The sequence below is a fragment of the Nicotiana tabacum genome, chromosome 20 (assembly GCF_000715075.1).
Source record: "Nicotiana tabacum cultivar K326 chromosome 20, ASM71507v2, whole genome shotgun sequence".
NCBI classification, from domain to species: Eukaryota; Viridiplantae; Streptophyta; class Magnoliopsida; order Solanales; family Solanaceae; genus Nicotiana; species Nicotiana tabacum.
In genome coordinates this window covers 159,867,401-159,876,877 of record NC_134099.1, presented here as the reverse complement: position 1 = coordinate 159,876,877, position 9,477 = coordinate 159,867,401, and the positions used below count along the sequence as shown (strand labels likewise).

General features: G+C 37.3%; 1 protein-coding gene across 2 annotated transcripts; it reads left to right on the top strand.

Moving 5' to 3' along the window:
- Positions 1 to 3,901: 3,901 nt before the first annotated feature.
- On the top strand, positions 3,902 to 9,214 carry LOC107790915 (uncharacterized). Of its 2 annotated transcripts, none has more exons than XR_012703780.1 (5): positions 3,902 to 4,303; positions 6,340 to 6,482; positions 6,977 to 7,158; positions 8,103 to 8,451; positions 8,537 to 8,650. XR_012703780.1 is itself a non-coding variant. In XM_016612887.2 (5 exons), exons 1-5 carry the CDS (start codon positions 4,010 to 4,012, stop codon positions 8,850 to 8,852), a joined length of 861 nt encoding a protein of 286 aa, XP_016468373.2. In that variant the 5' UTR covers positions 3,902 to 4,009; the 3' UTR covers positions 8,853 to 9,214. The 2 variants fall into 2 exon arrangements, 1 of the variants encoding a protein (XP_016468373.2); XM_016612887.2 differs by lacking the exon at positions 8,103 to 8,451 and adding an exon at positions 8,725 to 9,214.
- The last annotated feature ends 263 nt before the right edge of the window (positions 9,215 to 9,477 follow it).

Below are 9,477 nucleotides of genomic sequence, written 5' to 3'. Positions count from 1 at the left end.
CTGTGATATTACATTAAAGATTCGAACTATATCATTTGGGTTTGTTTACTATGGCATTAGTTGATGTATTTGAATTGCTTTCGGCTAGTTTCGAGACATTCAATGGTCAATTCGTGCGAGATGGCATTTTTAGAGTATTATTTGACTTGCTCGGTATTGATTTGACTTATTCGAGGTAAGTAACATATCTAAACTTGGATTTGAGGGTAATTCTATGATATTTGAGATGTATGGGGGTGGCGCACGTGCTAGGTGACAGAAGTATGTGCGTGCACGGGGTATTCATGATCCTGGTAGTTTTTAGGCTATCATATACCTTGATTTGCTATCATGCTTCGTTGATGTCATGTTTTCTCCATTTGTATGACTACGTGAATTATTATTTATGCTAGAAATCATGTCTAAGTTATCTGCTTAATTGTTTGAGACATGATAAGGTTATTTTGCCATGTTTAGCTATTTGCCTTAGTCGTAGTCATACTGTTCAGTCATGATAGATATATATATGTATGATATATCTCTGATTCTTTACACTTTTGATATGATTTCTCACATGTTGTTGGTGTCCTAGTACGTGACACGAGTTTGAGCTATATTTGTGGCATAATATGTTATTCTGTGTTGTATAATTAGATTATGTTTTTATGAGATATGAGCTATTGAGACTTGAGCAGATTGATGAGTGATGTGGGCCATAGAGTAGTGTTGTGACTTATGCTAGATTGGGTTGCATGTCGCAACAAGTCATTTTGACTATTGATTAGTGCTTGGGCCAGCCCCCCCCCCCCCCCCCCGGAGTCTGATATTATAGAAAGTGCAGGCACAACAATATACATGTGCTTTGGTGAGGGGCATTTATGACAGGTACCCATACAGTGCTGAGTGATTGTGTGTGTGATGGTGAGGGGCAGTTGAGCCAGACACTTTGAGTGTGCTGAGAGTGAGTGTACTTGATGATTTTACTGTGACATTTTTTATTTGACATGTACGCATATAGATGTATTTTTCTCATACTAGATGACAATATGGTATGTTACTGATTTGACATGTATACTTGACATATAGGTATAAAGATGTATTTTTCTCATGCTAACTAGTAAATGAAAAGTCTTATCTGTTGTTGAAAGTTTGGAAAAATCAGAGTTCTCTGATAAACTCATATATTTAGTGACCCCGGTGAAAGATTTGGGCTTAAACTATTATACTTGTAAAGCATGTCTAATTTTCTAGATTTGTGAACGAGTTCAACATGATATTTGTTGAGTTGTTTACTGTTACTATCATCATTATATTCTGTATTATTGTTGATCACTAGTGTTGTACATTGACCTTCTTCCGAGCTCGTCACTATTTTCAACCTCAAGTTAGGTTTGTTACTTATTGAGTACACGGGGTCGGTTATACTCATACTATACCTTGCGTGCAGATCTTGGTGCTGATGTTGATATAGCGGGAGCTGGCATTGAAGACGTACCTGCTTTCCGGACATAGCTACCACTTGTCCTTGATAGTTTTTGATTCATTTTCTGTTTATGTACGTTCAAGATAGATGTTGTATTTAATTTTCATACCCGTTTTGTAAATCTAAGTCTTAGTGGCTCATGACTTTTGCTACCAATCCTTTATGTTAATGTATGGGAACTCAGTTATTTCACTTAAAGATTTTATTTTTATTTTTATTAGAATTGTGTAACTGTTGCTTCGCTTACCTACCGTGTTAGGTTAGATGCCATTACGACTAGGTGGATTTTGGGTCGTGAAACTTATAACTTACTCACTGGTTGCTAAGATGAACACCTAAGGGTATATGATTAATAAAGGTGATTAGACACGATTAATTAAGGGCCCATTCAATTAATCACCATACAAAATATAGTTGAACAATCATATAATAAACTCGGCTCGATTATAACAAAACTGAGTCAAAACTTCATCTAACAATTGGTTCCATCAACCCTAGATTACATGTTTAGCTACTCATGGTAAAATAAGATAAAACCATAAAATCATTCATAATTCACAAAATAATGATAACAACAAGAGGAATGAAAAACTCTAATGGTGTCTTGATCTTCTCACACTTGTTCTTGCTTCCAATTGAGTCTAAAAACAAGTTTAACCTTCACTTGGGCGAGTTTGTTGAGTTATATAGGGTTAGGATAAGTTTCCCACGCTTGGAAAAGTGTATCAAAATACCTTTGAAAAAGTGCTGCCAAACATACTCTTTCTTCTCCAAAGGTATAGCCTGGAACATTGGAAGCGGGACAAAAGTACGACTTTGAGAAGATAAGTGGGTTACAGGTTAGGCACTATGGAAATTAATCAAGGGACCACCCAACATTGAAGATTCTACTAAAACAGTTAACATTATCATTACCAATAATAACTGGAATCTAGACGCACTAATATATGACCTACCAAATACGATCTCTGACATCATACAACAAACTTACATCCTCTTCTTTGAACACCTAAATGACTCCTTCTTTTGGAAAGAAATAGAGGATGGGAACTTCACAACGAAATCAGTGTACAATCTCTTCACTAGACTAACATGGACTACCCGACAATAGGAACATTTTCTCTAGTTCTAGTTATGGAAAGTATACTGCCATAACAAACTAAAAACCTTTCTTTGGCTGCTACTACACCAACGACTACTAACTGCGGATGTTCTATACCAAAGAAACATAATAGAAAATAATTCTTGCAAACACTGTGGTACAGAGGAAAATACACACCACCTCATCTTTCAATGTCCCATCAACAGCAACATATGGGGATAACTAAACACCAGTCCACCAACACATTCAAACCATCTTGACTGGATAAAAGAAAATTGTACCTCAGATGCAAGCATCTTACTACCAAACAATTTTCCCATACCTTTGGCAATAATAACCCATATTATCCTTTGGTATATTTGGCTAAACCGCAACCAGAACCTATTCAATAATGACTCCCACCACATTGATACCAGGAAAATAATTATGTACGTAATGGAATATCCCTGTCTCACAAATCAGAATTTCAAACACCCAATAATGACCAAAATACTGATAAAATGGACCCACCACCACACAACATCTATAAACTCAATTTAGATGGTGCACACCAAAAAAACTCCGATAAAGGAGGAGCAGGCGGAATCATCATAGATTCCAAAGGTCAATGAATTGATGGATTCTCTTACCATACAATGGCCTCATCACCCATCTAAGCTGAAATCATTGCCCTACTAAAAGGATTGAAACTTGCGTTCACAAAAAAATGGAATACCGCTTATAGTGGAAACCTAAAACTCCTACATGACAATTCTCACACTAAAGCTAATGCTAATCTTCTCCATGATTGCAGGTTCCTGTTAGAAGCATTGGATCAATCGGAAGTTAGGCATGTCTACCGTGAAGGAAATCAAGTGGTGCACACACTAGCGAAGCTTGGAAGCAACTGTAACTCACATGCTAATGCTGAGTGTGGCGAGTACTTCTGGAGTGAACCACCTTTATTTGCTTTCTCTACTTTCTGCAAAGACAAACTAGGGACTGTTCCGATAAGATCAGTCCGACACTATAATAACTCTCTTTCTTTTTAATGCTTAATAATAATCAGCGGCCCCAGGCGCCTTTATAAAAAAAATAATTCTTACCGGTTTAAAGTTAATTCTAAAATGGTTAAATTTTAAAACAAGACAATAGGGGTTGCTCTGATGGTAAGCAACCTCCACTTCCAACCAAGAGGTTGTGAGTTCGAGTCTCCCCAAGAGCAAGGTGAGAAGTTCTTGGAGGGATGGATGTCGGGGGTCTATTTGGAAATAGTATTATACTGTGTTGTTGTTGTTGTTGTTGTTAAATTTTAAAACATTATAAATTATGACTACTCCTTAAATAGTTTCCTAAATATGGCTATTTGTGCACTCGCTTCTGCGAATGACCAACCCAAAAAGTGCCGAAGAGGGTCTAAACTCTAAACCCTCTCGCAGGAGCGCAAGCGCGGAGAGCACTGAGCCATGAACGTCGACGGCATCGTAAGAGATGAAACAAACCTCGCCGGAAAAGCTGCGGAGAAAGAGTACTCATACGAGGAGGAAGAGGAAGAGAGGATGGTTGAAGAGTTAGGAATGTACAGAGGGAAGGTGAGATTGGTGAACAGTGAAGAGCCAGCAGAGGAGATTATGTTGCTTTGGGGAATTCAACAGCCAACGTTTTCAAAGCCCAATGCCTTCGCCCGTCAAACTTCTCTCCAGCTCCCTATTGACGCTTGTGGCCGCTCTCTCTCCATTCTTCAGTCCCCTTCTAACCTGGTTTGTGCACTCCCTCTGTCCCAAATTACGTGATTCACTTTCCTTTTTTATTTGTTCCGGAAAAAAATGTACCTTTTTATACGTAGAAACAAGTTAACTTTAAATTTTCATACATGATTTATAGCTCCACCATTATTTATGGCTTGTTTTAGATAGTTATTCCTTTATTTCTTAATGGATTACTCTTGATTTAACTCGCTTAAGGTCAAAATGAGTACTTTTTTTTTTTTTTTTTTGGGGAGGGGGGTTCTTTCTGGTAGTTTGTTTAATTATCAAATGAAGATAAAGTAAGTTTTTATTCTTTATGGAGAGAAATTGATGAAATTGTCGGGAGAAACTTTTTCTATACTTACAAAGTTGTAAATGGGTTAATTATGATTAGTAGATTATGGGGGTTTTGAGTTAATATTTGGTTGTTTTGGGTATATAATCAGCCAATTAGACTGAATTCCCAAATCCACATCGACTTATCAATTGGCAAGTTTTTAAGGACTTCATGAAGATGAGTGAAAAGAGTGAGCCAGATAAACATGGATTTTGTCATTCTTATAATGAGTTAAGTCTAAAGAGTTAATACCCGAGAAGCAAATTACCACATGAAAGTTATCATCATTGATCAAGTTCCATGGTTTTTAACAGGCAGAAGATCTTATGAGTAGTAACTAGTAACTAAATTTAGCAGTCAATTTTAAGTGCAGCAAAGTCAGTGAAAGCAAACTGCCAACCATCCAACGACAAATAGCGTGATCTGACCTTCGAGAAACTTAAGCAAGTTTAGGACATGGTCTTTTTTCTCAAGGTTCAATACATGATTATCACAACTAGAACATTTTCAAGAAGTAAGCTTAGGAACAAAGAGGAGTATGGTCTCCTGCTGAACATTAATTGGAGTCTGCGCCCAAAATGGGCTCTGAAATGAACTGCGCTCCACTAATGGGTTCTTCTCTTTTTTTTGCCCATTTAGGGCAGTTCACCTATAAAAAATGCGACATGTAGCCCAATACTGATTCTCGTTTCCGTCAAAAAGTTAGTTTACTCTAGGCTCAATTTAAAAGTAGATCGCATGCTTCTTACGCTGGTTAAACATGCGACCTACTGTTAAATAGTGCCTAAAATAAGCTTAACTTTGTTACTGAAACGGATATCACTATTGGGCTATAGGTCGCATGTTTTATATGTGAACTGCCCATAAAAGGACAAAAGAAAAACAAACCCATTGGTGGAGTGCAGTTCATTTCATAGCCCTTTTTTTGAGAACAGCAGCATGTAATTTTCGTATGCCAAAATTTCATAGCCCATTTCTGGCGCATTATGATACTCATTTGGGAATCATTAGTAAGTTAATTCTGCTGTTACAATCCATCTAGTTCAGCCTACTGTTAATTTTAAGCCAACACTGTTAGCGTTATTTTTTCCTTGTCATTGCCTTTGAAGGTCATTGTCTTATAGGTATGTATTCTTCCCATGTCCTTTCCTTACACAGGACAAAGGAGATACTGGTATTATTGTTAATTGCTAACGGATCAAATCCTCATTACTTCAAATAACCTGCACTCCCCTCCCACATGTCTGACTTGTACTTCTTGCTACCATGGACCTCTCGAACAGAATTAGGGCAAGATCAGAATCAGTAGCTCGAGATGTTTTATATATAGTAAATCACACCTATTGTATAGTGATAAAAAAATAACACCTAGTCCTAGTGTATATGAACTTTAGCTGCATATTCTGCTTTTACTCTTGAAAATTATGATGACTTGGCTAAAGTTTGTGTCAGTTAGACACTTGGAATAGTAACTTATGAGATGACTAATAAGCTTTGGCAATGACATGACCCAGAGGCAATTTAGGTTAGCTGCTGTTAGTTTATCTGCTGAAAGTTGAAATGCTTGTGAAACAATGTGATCTCCTAGCACTGGTAAAGCATTGACATTATTTCGGTTGCTCTCTCTCTCTCTCTCTTTCTCTCTCTCTCTCTCTCACACACACACACACACATCAAATTTCTAACGACCAAGCTGTATTTTGTATTTCAGGGTACTCCTGGAGTAACTGGTTCTGTAATGTGGGATAGTGGAGTGGTCCTTGGGAAATTCTTGGAGCACGCTGTAGAATCAGGAAGAATTCATCTTCAAGGCAAGAAGGTTGTTGAGTTGGGCTCTGGCTGTGGATTAGTTGGGTAATGCTGTTTATATTTTATGACATTGATATTTGATTCGCATCCTCTCAAGCCGAGGGGCTTTTGAAAACAGCCTCTCTACCTCCCTAAGGTAGGGGTAAGGTCGGCGTATACACTATCCTTCCCAGACTCCACTTGTGGGATTTCACTGGGTTTTTTGTTGTTGTTGTTGTTGTTGATATCTGATTCGTCAAAATGATTTTCCAGTCATTATTGGTTTAAGCTAGTGGATGGCAGTCAAGAGTTTGAAACGATGCACTTGCACGTTCCAACAAAATAATGTTTGGATTAGTTCCTATTGTAGTTTCTTGTCTCCGAAATGTGTATGAGAAACAAGGCATGGCATGTGCACAAAGTAAAGTACTTGCTCACAAATTTATGTTGGTAGCTAGTAGTGGAAATTAAATGTTTAAATCACTCACTTTACATGGCATAAGTATACTGTTGTTAAATGGTTCAATTCTCTTATTAAGTCTCTCATACAATGTTTCCAGCTGCATTGCAGCTCTTTTGGGTGGTCAAGTTATTCTCACTGACCTACCGGATAGACTGAGGCTACTGAAGAAAAATGTAGAGGCTAATTTGTATGGAGATGTAAGAGGTTCTGCAACAGTGGATGAGCTCACATGGGGAGATGAGTTAGATCATGATATAAAGGATCCTTTGCCAGATTATGGTAATAATCTGAGATGGTCTCATTCCCTATAGCATTTTCTTCACAATACATAATCAAATACCATATTCTTATATCTGCGGTTGTTTAGTTTCCCTTCACAATGTTGTCGCATATTGCTTTATATTGTTATTTTCTTTTCTTATAATTATCTTTTCTTTGTGGAGGAGGTGAACTAGAATTAGTTATATACTATTTAACTGTCTAACCACAGAAGTATTATTTTTCCAGAATTCTTGTCAATTATCCTTTTTTCATTTATAGATTAGAAGCCTTATCGAATGAAGGTTTTGTAGAACTTGAAGTTGTTGTGTATAAGACTGGCTTCTATTAAGTGGAGACATTTGCCAGCTTTAGTCTTTTAATATATTAGAGCAATCCTGAAAGGCAAAATGGGTAACATCCCCCCTTTGAAATCAATTTGTCCGTTGACCAGAGGTGAGTAGATCTATGTATGTAATCAATAGACTAAATATGGAGAAAATTACATCTTCAATAAGAGATATATGTCAATTGGCTACTTTTGTTTTATTTTTTCCTTTTTCTAAAAAAAAATTGATAAGGATGTCAAGTGGCTAAATAACAACTACAAATGAATCAGTTTGTTTTGACCCTTGCTCCTGCTCTTAAGAAGCTTTCTTACAAAGTCCGACCAGAATCAAAACCTAATTTCATTTCTCCCTCACTTGAAAAGTTGCAGTGGGTGTATATGGGTTGTTATGCACTTTGCTATCAGCTTTAGAATGGTCTGAGTTAGCAAGTAGGTATATATAGGTTGTTCGTGCTATCAGTTTTAGACCAGTCCAAAATTGCTGCTGAGCGTATATGGGTTGTTGATACTCTATGTTTTTTTTTTTTAGAATTTGTTGGGCCTGATTAATTTTGCCTATTTATGAAACACTGTTGCCACCTAATCTTGCAAAGAAAATGGATGTTCTTACCTACAGCTTTGCATCCTCTCACCGCTCCCTCTACCCATAGCAAAACATGGGACACCACCTCAATGTTTTCTACGTTGACATGCCAAAAGATTTTTTAGGGACCCTCAGGGTTTGGTGCAGAGGTAAGACTGCAGCATATGATGTGTGGGTTGAGCAGACGAGTTTGAACCCTGTCATGGATAAAAGTCTGTATTTAAGTGGAGAAGGATAGAGGGACTGATCCATTATCCACTTAGTTTCGAATTGCGAGCCAGCTAGCCCTAGGGGATTTCTCTGTTATTTAAAAAATATCACATACTCAGCGTGATAGCTCACATTCCACCCCCTTTCTCTTCTTTCATGTTCCAAAGGCCAGGTAAATGATCTCTGGTCACTTGTCCAGTTTGCATATCCTTGATTTTAGTTTACTGTTTCATGTTCTGAATATATTTGTATTTCAGTACTTGGATCAGACGTGATTTATAGTGAGGGAGCTGTCATGGATTTGTTAGCAACACTTCTCGACCTCTCTGGTACTCAGACAACAGTTATTTTAGCTGGAGAACTCCGGAACGGTATAGACTCTGGATATTACTAAATCTCAGATGGTCTGGAGATAGATATATATCATGTGATTTTCTTGTGGCAGATGCTATCCTTGAGTACTTCTTACAAGCAGCTGCAGAGGATTTCACTATTGGCCGTGTAGATCAAAACCAGTGGCATCCAGATTGTTGCAGTCCTCGAGTGGTAATATATGTTTTGGTGAAGAAGTAGAGAAAAGAAAAGTAAGAATCAAGGCTGACAAAGAAATGGCACGAGCCATTAGAACATTGGAGACTCATTCACAAAATGGAACCAACGATATACCTGTGCTTCACATATGATCTGCTAAAGTGTTCTACTGGCTTTCTTTCTGTGTAATCCAGTTGTACCATTGGGTAGATAAACCAATGACCTAATTGTTTTTCCTCATTGACGATTTAGTGATTTTCAGTCATGTAAATGTCATTTCCATCTGTTAAATAGTGGGGCTTGTTATGCAAAGGTCTATGCATTTGGCTTTGGTTCATTCTCTTGTTAATGGTTGAATCATTTGAAGGTTGTGCTTGGAAATTATTAATATCTCTTATTTGGTATATTTGGCTAACTAGAGGGGCATGCTAGCCAGCTGAGATTTCACTTTGCCTTTGTATTTTCTTTTTCTTGGTTCTGTTTTCTTACTTTCTTTTGGGATCAACAGTGTTTTGTGGTTATTTCTTCATGTAGATTATATTTGCAGAGATAGAAATACTCAAAAAAAAAACGTCTTAATTGGCCATAGCTAGAAAAAAAATAAAGGACTTGAACTAAACAAAGAAATAGTTTATCGGTTCAAATAAATTACTGGGGCTATTTATTG

Excerpts from the sequence above, each read along its gene's own strand:
- LOC107790915 (XM_016612887.2), top strand. The coding sequence starts at position 4,010 with ATGAACGTCGACGGCATCGTAAGAGATGAAACAAACCTCGCCGGAAAA. Across the intron at positions 4,304-6,339 it reads TTCAGTCCCCTTCTAACCTG|GGTACTCCTGGAGTAACTGG; the intron begins GTTTGTGCACTC and ends TTTGTATTTCAG. Across the intron at positions 7,159-8,536 it reads GGATCCTTTGCCAGATTATG|TACTTGGATCAGACGTGATT; the intron begins GTAATAATCTGA and ends TTTGTATTTCAG.